General features: G+C 48.7%; 1 protein-coding gene across 1 annotated transcript in view; it reads right to left on the reverse strand.

Annotated features, from left to right (window-relative positions):
* The window catches only part of PIBF1 (progesterone immunomodulatory binding factor 1), a 210,365-nt gene that overhangs the window by 66,876 nt on the left and 125,498 nt on the right, over nucleotides 1-17,991 (reverse strand). The window contains exon 13 of the mRNA XM_060233537.1: nucleotides 1,815-1,905. Coding sequence (XP_060089520.1) covers nucleotides 1,815-1,905 — 91 coding nt within the window. The remainder of the gene's footprint in view (nucleotides 1-1,814; nucleotides 1,906-17,991) is intronic.

The raw sequence follows: 17,991 nt of genomic DNA on the forward strand, positions 1-17,991 counted from the left end.
ATCCATGCTCCTAACCACTTCACCAAACTGACTTTCATAGGGCCACTGGGCCACAAAGAGCAACATACTGAATTCCAGAGCTTGTTGTCTTGGATTACCCTGTCCCACTCAATCAGTGGTCATCAGCTCGAGCAGGTTAATACCTTTAAATATCTGGGGGTAGCACTACAGGCTTTGGGCTCTAGGACTAATCACAGCAAATATGCTGTGGAGCAGGGAGAAAGATCAGCAAACAGTATAGTGGATCACAATCTCAAGGGTGGGGGAACATGTTCCCGCAGCTCTTAAATTATTTAAGGCAAAGACCCTGGCACAAATGTTACATGGAACATTTCTAAGGCCACTTACCCCTTGCTTTGTGCCACAAGAAACAGTGCAATCAAAGTTTTTAAGAGCTATCTTACAGGTTTCCAGATGTGTGCTTAATACCTGAATAAGACTTGAGACCAGTGTTCCCTCTAAGCTGAGTTAGTGTGAGCTAGCTCACAGATTTTTAGCCTCCAGCTCACACATTTTTGTCTTAGCTCAGGAAAAATGGTTTCAGAGCAAACCTAATTTATGCAGTAACTCACAACGTTAATGCCAGCAGCTCACAACTTTAATGGCAGCAGCTCACGATTTTTGTTCACGAGACTCTGCAGCTTAGAGGGAACATTGCTTGAGACAGCTATGATGAGATCTGAAGCTAGGGTGTGCATTCTATTTACCAATGTTTAATCCCCAAGGCTGATTGCCTTTGAAAATCCACAATAACAATCAATCTAACTGGTTTAGGGCTGCACAAAATCGTATAAATAAAACTGAGTCTTCCTGTTATGAGCTTCTACCTGTGGACTCAATCGGGTGACAAGGCTAGTTAAACAGAGATTTCAAGATACAGAATGACAATCAGACATTTCCAGTTTGCAGAGCCTTCATGTGATTCTGAATGTCAAAAACACTGAGAAGGCCTGCAGCCTACATGACTTCACTGGAAGTAAATAGTTTCAGAAGGGCATACACTTTGTCAAGGAGTTCTACCCTTCCTTCCCCAGTACTGGAAGGTAAATATAAGGTAGGCATAAGAAAAGCCTGTGCATATGTTCATTAAAAGAGATCAAGTCCATACAGCAGATGTTTTTTAGCTATAAACTGTATTCCGAGGAGATTATTACTCCATTATTGGATAAGATTCCTGGTTTTACTGCAAAAACTAAGCTATATTATCTTTTATGTGATGAGAACCCTAGGATTATATACTAAATAGCCAAATTCTGTGTGCTGATACTTAGACTACAGAAACTGCATTGTAACCACGTTTAAATTTTATAATATTATGTTTTATTGTACAAATGATGTTTATTGTGTAAACTGGAAAAATGATTCTGTTAGTCAAATGACCATAATAATAAAGAACATAATCCCACTGCAGATATCCCTTCCTCCACCAGGAAGCACAGGGGGCTACAATGGAAGGGGCAGAAAATTCCATTTGGTTGACAGAAGTGCCTTCTCTGAGCAGAAACCTACCTTTGGAGTCAGCCTCAAATGCCCAAGTTTGCTACCATTCCAATGAAGGAATCATGATGGATTTTCAGACACCGTCCCCCTGCCCCTCAAATTCATAGTCTCCATGTCTGAGAGGAAAGCAACATAGAGCAGGGGTGGCCAACGATAGCTCTCCAGATGTTTTTTGCCTACAACTCCCATCAGCTCCAGCCAGCATGGCCAATGGTTGGGGCTGATGGGAATTGTAGGGAAAAAAACATCTGGAGAGCTACCGTTGGCCACCCCTGACATAAAGGAACATGTTTGCGAGCTGATGCAGTTTTTACCTTTGTTTCAACCGTCTTTTGGCTGTAGTGGGAATGTTAGCTCCATACCCATAGGAGAACAGAACTCGCTCTGCTTCATCTTCATCTTCCACTATGAAAACACAAAGCAGACCCACATGAGAACCGTCACCAAAATCTAGTTGAAATGATTTCATCTGTAAGTTCTACATGAGTTGGAGAGCCAGTTTGGTAAATTTTGGTAAATTGTTTTGGTAAATTTATATTCCGCCCCTTCCCAAGCGGGCTCAGGTGGTTTGGTGTAGTGGTTAAGTGTGTGGACTCTTATCTGGGAGAACGGGTTTGATTCCCCACGCCTCCACTTGTACCTGCTGGAATGGCCTTGGGTTGGCCATAGCTTTTGTAGGAGTTGTCCATGAAAGGGCAGCTGCTGTAAGAGCTCAGGGTGTCTGTTGTGGGGGAGGAAGGTAAAGGAGATTGTGACTGCTCTGAGATGCTGAAATTCAGTGTATAGGGCGGGATATAAATCCAATATCATCACCATGTATATATATGGTGCAAACGAGGTAACAAATATCATTTCACTAACGTGGAATTGCATAATTACAGTTACCAGTTTTCAGGTGGGGCCAGGAGTTCTTCAATTACAACTAGTCTTTAGACTACAGAGATCATTTCCCCTGGAGAAAATGGCTGCTTTGAAGGGTGCACTCTATGGCATTGTACCCTGTTGGAGCTCCTCCCCTCCCCAAACCTTGCCCCGTCCAGGGTCCACCCCCAAACCACCAGGAATTTCCCAACCTGCAGCTAGAAATCAGCCATTTTATATACTTTAACTCAAATCAGTATGCTATACCAATAAAGGTCTATGTATGCATGCATGCAGGATTTTTTTTGCAGAAAAAGCCCAGCAGGAACTCATTTGAATATTAAGCCACATTCTCTGATCTCATCATTGTTGCACACAGGACTTTTTTTGTAGAAGTCCAGCAGGAACTCATCTGAATATTAAGCCATGCCCCCTGACATCATTGTTTCACACAGGGCTTTTTAGAAGTTCAGCAAGAACTCATTTGCATATTAGGCCACACCCCTGACACTAAGCCAGCCGGAACTGTGTTCCTGCTATTAAAAAGTCATGTATATATTTCAACTTAATGAGTATGATTGATTACTAGGAAGACTGAATGATATGCAAAGGACCTTGAAAAATGGACCTGTTGGGTTTTAACACCTGGAATTTATTTCACGGGTGATGTTGGCCCATTGGGCAGGCTAGACTGGTGCTTGGTGGACAAGATCTCTACAGTCTAAAAAGCAAGAAAGCAGAACGGGGGGAGGGGGAAAAAGATGGAGGAGGAAGTAGAGCGGAGGCTGTGAGGAAGACAGAAGAATAGGGCCTTGTGTTAAGAATCTGTCTTGCGTCTCCCCGCCCCCGCCTGTGTCAAGCGACACGAAGATGGTTGGTGTCTGGCTGAATGAACAAGCAGGGAACAAACAGCCTGAAAATAAGTAAGAACTGCATATATATTCAGGCAATTGGAAATGTATGCATTTATGCAAATCAAAGGACATGTGGGAAGTCCTTGTAAAATACGCTTCATGAGGCAGCTAGCAAGGAATTCAGCACTGGTCTTGGGGCCACAGCACCAGCCTAGAGAGCTGTACAAAATTAGCACACAAAGCGGCTTACAATCTCCTTCCCTTCTCCTCCCAACAATGGGCACCTTGTGAGGCGGGCAGGGCTGAGAGAACGGACTGGCCCAAGGTCATCCCACTGGGGAATCAAACCTGCTTCTCCCAGATTAGTACTTAATCACTACACCAAACAAAAATTTGCCAACTGCTGTTCCAAAGATACTTCTCTGAAGTGACACAGGCAATTTAGAACTGTTGGAGCCACTCCATTCTGCCCACAGGCCCAAATTCCTTCCTGAGAAAACTACCTGGACACAGGTGTTATTGATTGCCCACACCCTCTCTAAACCTGAACTACAGGGAAGGGTCTAGGATGAGGACAAAACTAGATCAGTAGGGACTATGGAGGGAGCAGCTAGGCTAAAGTGCCAACAATGGGAAGGCACAAGGTTCTGTATTTTGCCCTGATGCACAGAAGTCACTCTTTGAAGGAAGCACGCACCCCTCCCCTCCCCCATGCTATATTGCTATATTCAGGGCTTTTTTGTAGCAGGAACTCCTTTGCTTATTAGGCCACACCCCCTGATGTAGACAATCCTCCAAGAGCTTGTAGGGCTCTTAGTACAGGGCCTACTGTGAGCTCCACAGTATATATTTAAATAATTAATGCATTATATTAATAAAAAATAATTTTTATTATTAAATAATTTTAATATCGGAGATGGTGGAAAATGCTGTCAAGTCACAGCTGACTTGTGGGGCTTTCAAGGCACTAGACGTTCAGAGGTGGTTTGCCAGTTTCTGTCTCTGCATAGTAAGGCTGGTATTCTTTGAATCTCCCATCCAAACACTCCCTGCCTGCCTATCTATAAAAGAATTTGTTTCTACCCAGTATTATCTGTATAGAAAAAAGACTATTGCAATACCAAGTTAGAAGATTCACGCTGATTGCTAAATATAGGTTAATTCTGCTGGAAGCCAGAAAGGTCCAATGTGGGTCGCTGGCCTCAGGGCGAAGATGTGGATGGGAAGCCATGAAGAGAGTGAGGAATAATAGCCAGCCAGACTCAGTGACAAAAGTGAAGGCCACAAGAAGAAGTAAGACAGTCTATCTTAGGGAAGTCAAATGGGCTGAATCAGGCCCCCAGAGGGCTCCTATTAGGCCCCCGAGCAACTGGCTGTCATCTGCTTCCTTATGCCTCTCTCTTGCTTCCTTGCTTTGCCAGGCTTGCTCAAACGCACAGGAGCTACAGAGCAAAAAAACAGGTTGCTTACCTGTAACTGATGATCTTCGAGTGGTCATCTGTGCAGTCACACACATGGGTCTTGCCGCTGGCAACGAATCCATACATCGGAGTCTCCAATAGCTCGCCTAGAGCGTTTTTTGGCGTGCTTTCCTGCTTGCCCTGGGGAGCAGGCATTGACTGCGGATGCCAGGAGCGAGCAGGAGGCGCCCCTCCCTCTCAGTTCTTCCAGCCGCTACTGACAATGGTTTGCTGATGGTTTATATAGCACCTTAAGTACTGCTCTAGAAGCCCGTTCACACACTCAGTCTGTCCGTCCGTCTGTGGGTGGTAGGCGGAACTCAACCCCTGCTCCATGCCCATCAGTTTACAGAACTCCCGCCAGAAGTTGGCAACGAATTGAAGGCCACGGTCACTAACCACCTTGTCGGGGATTGAGTGTAGCTTGGCTACATGGTTGAAGAATAAATAAGCCAGTTTCTTTGCGGTGGGGAGTTGGGCACAGGGAATAAAGTGGGCTTGCTTGGAAAAAGTATCTACTACCACCAATATTACTGTCTTCCCATGAGAGGGCGGTAGTTCTACAATAAAGTCCATAGAGACTATCGACCAGGGTCTAGAGGCGGTCTCCAGCGGTTTGAGTAGCCCAGGGGGTTTCCCTCCCCTTCTTTTAGCAATTATGCAAATAGGGCAGGTAGATACAAATTCAGATATATCCCTTTTCATGGAGGGCCACCAAAACTGCCTGTTGACCAGATGTAATGTTTTGATGTACCCAAAATGCCCAGCCAGTTTGTTGGAGTGACAGAACTGTAATACTTCTAATCTCATGGTCTTAGGAACGTATAGTTTTTCTCCTTTGTACCACAGCCCATCCTCTCGTTTTTGGGTTTCCCCTGGCCATTCGTCCCCCTCCTTTTCGGTCTCTGCCGCCATTTTTTCCATTCCCCACCCCTGTAGTTGCTGCTTCTTTTGTGACCGTGTAGTTACAATGGCAGCCACTCGGGTGGGTGGAACTAATGAATCCACTATCTCCTCCCTTTGATGGTTGTGCTGGGGCAAGCGGGACAGCGCGTCTGCTAGAAAGTTCTTCGTGCCGGGGATGTGCTTTAGGACTGGCTCACCCCTTCCTTAATGCGCACCCGGAAATACACATCTCTCAAATCCAACTTTGTAAAAATTTTCCCCTCCGACACAGTACTCAATAAGCCCTTAATGAGGGGGATGGGGTAGGCGTTAGAGGTTGAAATCGCGTTTATCCCGTGAAAATCTGCAAAGTCTAAGCGAGCCGTCCTTCTTTTTCCGGAACAGGACCGGAGTTGCGTGGGGGGCCGTGGCCGGCCTAATAAACCCCCCTTTTAAGTTCTTGTCCAGAAATTTGCGCAGCTCCGCCTTCTCCGCCCATCCCATTGGGTACAGTTTGGCTTTTGGGAGCGATTCCCCTGGTATTAACTCGATACTACAGTCCGTGTCCCTATGGTGCGGCAGTTCATTGGCGCCCTGCTCGCTGAACACCCCCATCAAATCCCAGTATGTCCGGGGGACTTCCGGAACTTCTTCCAGTGTCATGCATACCCTCTCGGTGGAGGGTGGAGGACTAGGCCCCACTCTGAGTTCCATAGGTGATCTTTGCACAGCGGGTCTATGAACCTTATGGTTTGCCTCCCCCACCGAATATCCGGTTCGTGCCTGGCCAGCCACCCCACCCCCAACACTACTATTGGGAGCAGGAGGGGGCGATTACAAAAGCCTCCTGCTCCCAATGTTCCTCGCTCCCCATCGACAGAAATTGAGTCTCTGAAGCACAAGGCTCCCCCCTCATCACTGACCCATCCATCTGCTCGAATTGTAGGGGGCGGGGGAGAGGGGTGGTAGCCAGGCCTAAGGCATCTACTATTTTGGGCGTTATTAATTCCTGGTTGCACCCCGAGTCAATTAAAGCCCTCACTTGCATGAATCTTTTGAGCTTGGGGTTCAACAGTCTCACTGGTACAAAGTATAGTGATCCAGTCACTCTCACTGGTGCCGGCTCCTCTGCGACCTGCTGGTGGGCACCCTTCAGAGCAGGTCGTTCTTGTTTCCTGACAGCTCTTCCATTCAGCCCAGCTCGCTCGGCTCATCGCCCAGGAGCGGGTCCTCTTCTGCCTCCTCGATGGTCGCCCCGCTGCCTTTCGCCGCTTCCTTAGGGCGGCTGGGGGCCTTCTTCGGCATAGGGGTGCTCTGCTTCGGGGCACTTGGTGCTCGCGGCGGGTTCAGGCAGCAGCTTGCTAAGTGCCCCGGGTCTCCACACCAAAAACACTTTCGAGGCCTGGCAGGCTTGCCCCCACTGGAATTCCCTGCCAGTTTCTTTGCCTCTGCTTTCGGGGCTGCCTTCGGGTCCCGTCCCCCTCTTCCACTCTGTTGCTGGCGTTGCAGGGCGACGTGCTTCATATTGGTCTCAACCTCACCCGCTAACTGGATCCAACCTACCAACGTGGTAGGTCGGGCTTGGGTGAGGGTCTGATCCAATATGCCTGGATTCAGCCCCCGGGTGAAGTGTTCAATCTTCATCAGCTCACTCCACCTTCGCACCTTCGCTGCGTTGGCTCAAAAGTCTGCAGCGTACTCCCGGATTGACTTCTGCCCCTGTTGCATGTCACGCAGGGCCGCCAAAGCTTGAGACTCCTGGAGGGGGTCTTCGTACTGGGCCAACAGAGCCTGTAGGAACGTTGTTACATAGTCCAGTTCCGAGCTCATGGCTTCGTACAGACTCACGTACCATCTTTTAGCCGCCCCTTTCAGCTTCGACCCCAGGTAATCCACTCGGCTGAACTCATCCGGGAAGGTGTTCCCCCAATAATGCATGTAGCTGTTCGCCTGGATTGTGAAGTATTCTACTTCGTCGGGGTCCCCATCAAAGGTAGCATCGAGCTCCCTTCCTCTCCCTCCGTCTCGAGGTGCCGGAGGGGGAGCCGCCTGCCGGGGCACTGCGGGCGGTGCTGGCGCCACGGCCGCTGGCAAGGGGATCGCAGGTGCTGGTTGCTGCTGGATCAAGGGGGGCTGAGTTGCCCTTCTAGGCCCGGGTAGCCCTAGAGAGCGAGAGATCTCCTGGGTGATCTCTCACACCATGCGGTTGGTCATGGTCTGCATCTCCACCTTCAGGCCCTTGACCACGCTCTCCACTTCGTTGCGGACCATGGCTGGAAACTCCCTGGCTGTTTCGTCCTCGTCCTTGGGCGCCACTGCACCTAGCTCTCCCTCATCTGGCTCCGCGCCCTCTTTGTGTAGTGGGACCACCAGCATGGTGTCGATCTCCTCCGGCTCCATGGGTCCCGGATTGGGCCCTTCGGTGTTCGCCATCCGCATCCTCCGCATGTGCCGAGTTAGGATGGCTTCGCGTCTCGCTGGGGCCTCATCATTTGTACTGGTGGAGGTCCGGGGCTGCCACTGCCTCGGGGTGACAAGCAGCTGCTGGAACTGTGGAGGAGACGCTGCTACTCTCCGGGCATCCAAAATGTGCCAGGGAATGGATTGCCCTTCTTCAATATCAGGAAGCTCACCACCTTCTGGTATCTTTTCAGCCATTTGCTACAAAGTGGCCAGGGTGGTTAAGCTTCAAAGTTGATTATTAGCAAAATGTCAAGTCGACAGATTCAAAATGAGTCAAAGTTGATACTAAGTTCCCATTTATTGATAACCGGTACTCTGGCGCAAGCCTCTAGCTTGCTAAGAATGAAACCAATACAGTGATACATGGGTTTTAAGGTACACTTCAAAACATTCCTACGGGGGAGGGGGGGGGTTACAGGAGGAAACATTCCCACACAACTACTAGATATTTCCTCAGACGATAGCTAGCAAATGCTCTTGAATTGTTATGCAAGGCTTCCTCCCACCTCAGGCCCTGAGAAGGCGCCGGCTAGTTCCTTCACCCCAGTTACAAATCAAAATAAGAAAAGGGGGGAAGGGGAGCAACTAAGGTAGAACATTAGCAGCAGTGGATCCATTATGATTTTGACAGGGCCTATTGCTTAGGCCATGATCCCCCAGTCTTAAGTCGTTATTAGTCGATCTTGACAAGTAGAGTCCGAACCCTTCCGGCCCTCACAATCAGGAGGTGTAGGATGTCTAGAAGGTTTGGCCTTAGATGCGGAATGGATGATGATGGAATTAGGAGCTGGATGTGAAGCTAAGAATTTTAATTCTGGAGCATGGACTCTATATAGGGAATCAAAATGTCTTGAGGTAGGTGGAACAGAGGCAGGCTTGTCCCAAGCCTCACGAAGTCCTTCCAAATGCACTGGAAGCATAGATAGACGTGAACCCGAAGGAAAATCTGCTTGAACCAGATCATGCACCACATCTGAAATCTTGGGTGAATCTGATGGTAGAGTCACGTTCAAAACAGCCATAGTGGTGATAAGATTCAGGTAGGCTTTTGAACCATCCAATGGGGAAAGACCAGTTGGGTGAGTAGAGTCCGAACCGGGGGAGCCAGGAGGATTTTCGGAATCAGAAGAACCAGAGCTGTCCTTGTCAGATTCAGAGTCCTCAGGCTCCTGCAGAGGAGCAACAGGTTTAGTTGGTGCCGATGCAGACTCTGGGTCCTCAGTAGGAAGAGATTTTTGTCGTGGTGGCAGAGTGCTCGAAGTCGTGGCTGGTGCCGAGGACATAGTGGAGCAGACTGGGGCGTCGAGGACTCGAGGTAGTCTATGAGACTCACAGTACCGAGAGGGTTCACGGTCTCTAGCAGAGAAGTATTCAACGTCTCAGGTTCGAGAAGGCTCACGGTACCGAGATGAAGGATAAGACAATTCTTGGGTTCGGGACAGTGAGGCTTCAGGATCATGAAGCCGAGGAAGTGCGATTTCGAGGTCCCTGTGGGACACAACATCCAGTTCACGGTACCGAGAGCGTCGAAAACCTTCCTCCGAAGGAGAGCGGGAGAAACGATGGTAAACTCGATGGTGCCAGGGAGATGGAGACCTAGAGACAGAAGAGTATTCATATTGACCCCTTTGGTAGTAGTCACGGTAGACCGGTGAGCGGGAACACAAGTCACGGCGGCGAACAGGTGAACGAGAGTGAACATGTTGAGTGAGCACCTGAGTAGAAGATTCCCAGTACAGTGGGGAAACACCGATGTCCCGAAAGGATCCAGGTTGAAGTAGGGACTAGGCATGTTCCTGAGAAAGGACCAGAGGATCCGAATGAGGGTCGGGTTCGAGAATGTCAAATGGCATCACACTGTGGACTGAGGGTGAACGAGACTGAACCGGAATGACCTCGACAGGAGCTGGAGTATGAGGGGTGAGATGAGGCATGTCCCAAATGATGTTGGAAGGCACCGAAAGCTCTGGAGGAACTAGATGTTTAGTCAAGACCGAATGGGTAGAAACTGAAGCCATAACTGTCGAGGTGGTAGCCGTTGGAGAAGTCGTGGGAGTCGGCCTTGTCGGATTGCGAGATTTCTTTGGAACCGAGGCCGATGAATCGGTATGGTGAGACTTCTTCGAAGACTTATGGCCGGTGTCGGAGTGCTTGGATGCGCTCCTGTCGGACTTATGCTTCTTAAGGGATTGAACAGCAGCCGACGCAGCCGAATCTCCCACTCGATGTGGGGGAGGCGGCGAATCAGAACTGGGCATGGCCCAGAGAGATTTCTCGAGCAAAAAACTTTGAAGTCTCTCTGCTTGGTTTTTTTACACCTGTTTTCCGAAGTTGGCGCAGTGGGGGCAGATATCCGCCCAATGAGATTCACCCAAGCAAAACAGGCAATATGAATGTCTGCCAGAAGTAGGGATTTTAGCCCCTCACCTCTGACACCTTTTAAAGGTAGTTTTCCCTTCCATACGCTCTGGACAAGGGAGGGGAAGGAAGGAGGGAGAAATAAAGGGAAAGGAAAGCGCAGAAAAATGGGCTTTTTGGTTTTTTTTAAAGAAGTAGAAATAGAGATAAGGGAAAAAACAAGAAATACGATACCACAAGCAGAGAAGACGAGCTGAGGAGAAGGGAACACAGCAAGGTAGGTGTTGTCCAGGCGGCAGAAAGAAAGAAACTGAGTGGGAGGGGCGCCTCCTGCTCGCTCCAGGCATGCGCAGTAAATGCCTGCTCCCCAGGGTGAGCGGGAGAGTGCACCAAAAAACGCTCTAGGCGAGCTATTGGAGACTCCGAGGTATGGATTCATTGCCAGCAGCAAGACCCTGTGGGACTGCACAGAGACCACGATGAAGATCCTCTATTTTCTCCATTGGCTGAGGCTCCTCCCTTGGGGAGGAAGAGGGGGAAGCAGAGCTTGCTTTGTCAGGCTCTTTCAATCGCACAGTAGAGCTATTGAGCCAAGCCTCTCTTCCTTCTATTGGCTGAGGCTCCTTCCCCCTCCTGGTTCCCTAGGGAAGGTAGGAAAGAGTCAGAGCTTCCTTTACCCAGTTCCCTGAATCCCATGGGAGAAATACAAAGAAAGCACCTTTAAGACCAACAAGTGCTAACATTTTAAGCATGCTTTATTTTAATTTTTTAAAAAATCTTTGCGTTTGTGTCCTTCATAAAGTTTATCTCTCTGCTACCTAATCTTAAATAGGTACACACATGGCCCGGTCCAACATGGTCTGGCCCGACAAGGTCTCATTTATGTCAGATCTAGCCCTCATAACAAATGAATTCGACACCCCAGTCTATCTGATCTTGTGCATAGAGCTTAAACATCCCACTCTCCATGTGGGACGAGTAAGATCCTGCCTCTTGCAATCATGTGCAAACGATAAAAAGAACTGGCTGAACTATAAAAGTCTCAGTAGCATTACTCATGTCATTTCAAAAGATCATATGCATTCTTCCCCTTTAAAGATTATTCAGCAGTAAACATATAAAATATTCCCACCCCCCAACACAATCTATGATATAAAGGAGCAAACAAGGACTATTTAGCCCATGAAGTGAATGTTCTTTTTTTCCCCTGGCAGCAAAATGCAACAGAATAATTATACATGGTAAGGAGAATAATTATGAGCACAGAATGTACAGGACAAAATATTTTTGGCAACTGTCGCTCAGATTTGAATGCAAAAAAGCCTATATATTTCCTGAAAGTGCTGGGAAACACGATCACAACACAAAACAGTCATTACTTCGATATGCTTGTGAAAATGAAACAAGATAGCTTAGATAATGAGCCATCTGAAGACACAGCTGATATTTTTAATCAAAAAGAAAGGGTGGAGGAAAGAAGGGGATAGAATTATAAATTTCTTTATTATGGAATCATGGAAACTTTTTTTTTTTTTACCCAAATGATTATCCAAGTCAAAAGAATATGTCTATGACCATTGCAATTGGACCCAGGAACAGTCTCAATGCAGAAGTTCACTTACAAATCTCCCCAAATCCTACCTTTCTTGTGAACCTTTTTAAAATAAAAAACAAACTTTAAATTAGTCTGTTGTGTGGAGAGGAAGGAAAAGCGATTGTTACCCACCTAAGGTAGAGGAAAGGAAAGGTTCCCTGTGGAAGCACCAGTCGTTTCCGACTCTGGGGTGACATTGCTTTCATAACATTTTCATGGCAGACTTTTTATGGGGTGGTTTGCCATTGCCTTCCCCAGTCATCTATGCTTTCCCCCCAGCAAGCTGGGTACTCATTTTATCAACCTCGGAAGGATGAAAGGCTGAGTCAACCTTGAGCCGGCTACCTGAAAACCCAACTTCCACTGGGGATTGAACTCAGGTTGTGAGCAGAGTTTAGGACTGCAGTACTGCAGCTTTAACACTCTGCGCCATGGGGCTCTTTAAGGTAGAGGAAAAGAAGGGTATAAAAACCTACTTTAAGGTACTCAATGTGGCTTACAATGTAAACAAAGGAATAGCCATTAAAAAGACACTAAAACCACAATTTAAAATCACGATTTAAGTCAACCAATAAAGGGGGGTGGGGTTCTGTGAAGCTTTTAGCTTAACCTTTAAGCTCTTTCATGCTGAAATATTTCAACCCTCACCTTTTCATAGCTTCCTTGCTTTCAAAATGAAAATTTTGCAACCTCTTTGGGACGGGAAATTTGTTTTCTTTTCAGAGTTGCAACACTGTGTACTCTAGTAAGTGTACTGCACAAGCAGAGGATCCACAAAACCCACCGTGGGAATCTCATCCCCCCTCTCCCCCGCTTGCCGCAGCTCCCACTGCCCCCTCTCCCTGCCTGCTTGCAGAGGGCTCCTGCTCCCACTACTCCTTCCCTGCCTTCTTCCCACCCTCCTGCACAGCCTGCATGGATCCCCCAGGTCTGTTAAAAAAAAATACCCACCAACTGTACATGGCCCTATTCTCTGGGTCCCCCCCCGCCCGCCCGCCATCTGCACAGAGCCCAGGGTCAGAATTAGACACACGATCGGGAACACAAATGTGCAGGGCTGGGAAGGGTAGGGACTTTCACTGCACCAATTTTGCCCTTACTGGTCATAACTGACTAGCAGGTTCCATTTAATGTTACATCCTGACATCACGTCATCTGTCTATAACAGGGGTGGCCAAACTGTGGCTTGGGAGCCACATGTGGCTCTTTCACACATATTGTGTGGCTCTTGAAGCCCTTCCCCACCACCCCATCAGCTGGCTTGGAGAAGGCATTTCTCGCTTTAAATCACTCCGCCAAGCAAGCCAGCCAGTGGCTTGGAGAATGCATTTCAAGTTGCTTTCTTTCCACCCCTCTCCCTCCCCATCTATCTTCCTTCCTTCCTTGGCTCTCAATCATCTGATGTTCATGTCTTGTGGCTTTCAAAACATCTGACATTTATTCTATGTGGCTCTTATGTTAAGCAAGTTTGGCTATCCCTGGTCTATAACATGTACATTCCACCCTTCCTCCAGGGAGCTCAGAGAAGCCAACATGAAGCTTCCCCCATTTTATCCTTTCAATAATTCTGTGAAACAGAGGGAGAGCAGTGAACTAAGCCAAGATAATCCAGCATGTTCCATTTTAGCAGGATTTTGTCCCAGAACTCTCTGGTCCAAAGTCCATCCGTCTAAGCATTAAACCAGGGGTGGCTAAACTTACTTAACGTAAGAGCCACCTGGAATAAACGGAAAATGTTTGAGAGTGACAAGACACAAATATTACACTTGTCGTTCCTAAAACTCTTAATACTTTCTTTGCACAGAAAGATAAAATACATTTGTATACACTTGACAATGCGGACTATGCTAGAAGGAGACTTTTTAAAAAAACCCACAAAAACAACAAATGCTGGAAGTAACAGTCCCCATAAAAACAGCATAGAGAAAGATAGACAGGTTGCTTACCTGTAACTGTAGATCTTCGAGTGGTCATCTGTGCATTCACACTCATGGGATAGTGCCCCTGCGCCAATCCCCAAATCGGTACCTGAAAAGCCCGGGATTTTTACGCGCTCGGCGCCAATGGGCATGCGCAGGCATCCCATTGCGCATGCTCACTGGCACCAGCACAGGGATCCCGCCAGTTCCTTCCTGACCGCTGGAAGCCCCTACTGGAGGGAGACCGTCAGCAGTGGGGAAGAAGGGCGGGTAGTGTGAATGCACAGATGACCACTCGAAGATCTACAGTTACAGGTAAGCAACCTGTCTATCTTCTTCGTGGTCTCTGTGCTTCACTCATGGGAGATTAGCAAGCAAAACATACCTGGAGGCGGGAAGACGGTCAACCGGAAGAAACAGCTTGCAGCACCGCAGTTCCCAAACGAGTCCTCTGTTGAGCATGAACATCCAGCATGTAGTGCTTCATAAAGGCATGCGGAGAGGCAGCCTTGCAAACATCCGTCAGGGACACGCCTTTCAGGAACGCCACCGACGTCGCCATCGCTCTTGTAGAGTGGCCTCGAATAGGCCCAGGTAACGGCTTCTTAGCCAACAACATAATTTAATAGTCTCAGTGAGTCACTTTGACAGCCTCTAAGATGAAATCCTGGAACCTAACTTAGGGGCAGCATATGAAACAAAAAGCTGCTTGTCCTTGCGAAAGCTTTTGGAACGACTTAAATAAAACAATAAAGCACGCTTTACTTCTAAAGCATGCAACCTACGTTTCTCATCCGAGGAAGGCGTAGGATGAAAAGTGGGCAACCAAACCTCTAGGTTGAGGTGGAACTGAGAAACCACCTTGGGGAGAAAAGAAATATCAGGAGCTAATGAAACACCAGCTTCCTGAAAAACAAGATACGGGTAGTCACAGCGCATCGCCGTGAGCTCTCCTGCATGATGTGGGGGTAGCCATGCTGTGATGGCTACCAAAAACGCAGTCTTCCATGAAAGAAGCTGTAACGAACACGTGGCCATCGGTTCAAAAGGATGACGAGTCAGTCTGTCCAGCACCAGAGTCAAATCCCACAACTGCGGGGGCGATCTAGATGGGGGATGAAGCCTAAGCAGACCCTTCAAAAACCTCTCAGAATGAGGGTGTGCAAAAACAGAATGTCCCTCCACTGGTTCATGGAACGCAGATATTGCTGCCAGATAAACCTTAATGGAGGAAAAAACAAGGCCAGCATCCACCAGGAATAGCAAAAACTCAAAAATTACTGACAATCCCACCCTTTGGGGAGGAACTGAAGAATCAACTAGGAACTGAAGGAACTTCCGCCACTTCCTATCATAGGAGGCTCGGGTGGAAAGCTTCCTGCTATTCAGGAAGACGTGCTGGACTCTACTAGAGAACCCACAGGGTCGATGAGCCACGCTGTCAGCTTCAGGTGGGGCACGTTGTGATGGAGAACATGACCTCCCTGAGCTGACAGAAGTTCCGGTTCCACCGGAAACTGGTAGAAGACTCCCCCTCGCCAACTGGAGCAGGATCGGGAACCAGTTCTGGCGAGGCCACCAGGGAGTCACCAGGATGCAGCATGGCCTCTCTCTTGTGATTTTGTTGACCATCTTCGTCAACAACGGCAGAGGCGGAAGCAGATAGAGGAACCAACCTTCCCACGGAAGCAGCAGACCATCTCCCAAAGACTCTGGATCCGCACCCCCTCTGGAACAAAACAGAGGACACTTCCTGTTCTCGGCTGTGGTGAAGACATCCACCTGAGGGTACCCCCAAAGCTGGAAAACAGGTTGGAGGAAGCGCCACTGCAGTTCCCACTCGTGTGGGGAAGCCGCGCCCCTGCTGAGGGAGTCTGCTTGAAGGTTGAGGACCCCAGGGAGATGTGCAGCCTTCACGAAGATGTCGTTGTCCAGGCACTCCGACCACAGATCCAAAGCCAGGGCACAGAGCCGTTGAGAGACTGTCTCCCCCTGCCTGTTGATGTAGCACAGGGCAGTGGTATTGTCCGTTAGCAACACAACAACCTTCCCCGTCACCAAGGGACGGAAGGAACGGAGAGCAAAGTGAACTGCCAGCAGTTCTAAATAATTTATGTGGCAGTGAGTCAATTTCAGAGGCCAAGGGCCCCCACACACAGACCGTCCATGTGGGCCCCCCAACCCCACAAAGATGCATCTGTTGTGATAGTCACAGAGGGAGCAGGGAGATGAAATGGAGCTCCCTGACAGATGTTGTGCCTTGACTTCCACCATTGCAGAGTTTGAAGAGTCGTTGGTGGAATGGTAAACCTCTTCTGAGGTGAGTCTCTCAATGGTCGAAACTGCCGGAGAAACCAAAGTTGGAGTCCTCTCATCCTCAGCCTTGCAAAAAGTAGCACGCTTGTCGTCACCGCCATCAGCCCCAGCATCCGCTGCAGCTGCTGCACCATGCCCCACTTTCGACTTTGCAGTAGTTGCAGAAGGTTGATAATGTCCACCGCTCTCTGCTGAGGCAGGAACACACGATGCAGGTTCGTATCCAGCAAAGCCCCTATAAACTGAACTGTCCTTGATGGAGTAAGGTGTGATTTCTCCAGATTGACCTGCAGACCCAAGGTGTCGAGAAGACGAAGAGTGATGGCAATGTGGGATGACAAACTCTCCTTCGACTCCGCCACAAGGAACCAGTTGTCGATGTATGGAAAGACGACTATCCCTTGAAGCCAGAGATGAGCAGCCACAACGCTCATCATCTTCGTGAACACCCGAGGTGCAGTGGACAGGCCGAACGGAAGGGCTTTGAACTGGAAGTGCTGAGAACCTACTGCAAACCGAAGGAAACATCTGAACGCAGGATGGATGCTGATGTGGAAGTAAGCATCTTTGAGGTCCAGAGTTGCCATCCAGTCCCCTTGGTTGATGAGGAGCAGGATTGTTTGCGGAGTGGACATTCTGAACTTCTGGTACAGAATAAATTTGTTGAGATTCCGAAGGTCCATGATGGGTCTCAAACCCCCGTCCCGTTTGGGAACCAGGAAGTAACGAGAGTAGAAGCCTCCTGTCCTGGCCTCCATCGGGACCTGTTCTATGGCTTGTTTCTGTAGGAGGTTGCTCATCTCTGCCAGCAGAGGTGGGGAAGGGGGAGTGGTGATTACCACAGACTGGTTCGGAATCTGAACAAACTCTATTTTGTAGCCCACCTCTATGATGGACAGCGCCCACCTGTCTGTAGAGATCAACTCCCAGGCAGGTAGGAAAGGGCAGAGGTGGATAGACACAGAGCAAGTGGGGACGATGACGCGTGCTGTGAGAAAGTCAAAGGCCCTGCTTTTGAGGACGAGTGCCCTTGGGCTTGCTAGTGGTCTGGAGCCATAACGATTCCTGTTATTCCCTGAATATGGGGACCTGCTGTCTGGTTGGGCAGAGCGAGGCCTCCATTGTTGCTCAGGTGAGAACTTCTGGTAAGTCTTTTTGGCCCAAGGTTTGTGCCACTGTTTTGCCTTGGGAGCTCTAGAGGAGGCCTGAACGCCCAAGTTCCTCGAAGTCTTTATGCTTTTATTGATCTCCTGCAGGGCACTATCTGTAGTGGTGCTGAAGAGGTCATCTCCCTCAAAGGGCAAGTCCTCCGCAAAAGCTCTAGTGTCCTGTTGAAGAGCTGTTGACCTAAGCCAAGAATGACGACAGAGGCACACGGCTGACGTGATTGTCTTTGCAAACACATCCATCATATGCTTTGCTGCAGCCAATTGTTGCTTGGCCACAGCAAAGCCTTCTTTTTGCAGCTTCCTTGCAGCAGCTTTCTTATCTTCACTCAGGGAAGAGAGGAGGGGGGTAAGCTGTTCCCATACCGAGTATTGGTATCTAGCCATGCATGCAGCATAGTTAGATACCTTTACTCCCAGAGCCCCTGCGGAGTAAACCTTTCTTCCCATGTTGTCCAGTTTCTTCCCCTCCTTGTCAGGTGGAGAAGAATGGACCTTACGCGCCTTGGAGGAGGATGAGACGACCACGGAGTTCGGCTTTGGGTGAGCGAAGAGGAACTCGGCACCCGCCTCTTGGACCCTATACATATGATCCAGCCTCCTTGATGACACCGG

Source organism: Heteronotia binoei, chromosome 3, assembly GCF_032191835.1.
Source record: "Heteronotia binoei isolate CCM8104 ecotype False Entrance Well chromosome 3, APGP_CSIRO_Hbin_v1, whole genome shotgun sequence".
In the NCBI taxonomy this organism is placed as follows: Eukaryota; Metazoa; Chordata; class Lepidosauria; order Squamata; family Gekkonidae; genus Heteronotia; species Heteronotia binoei.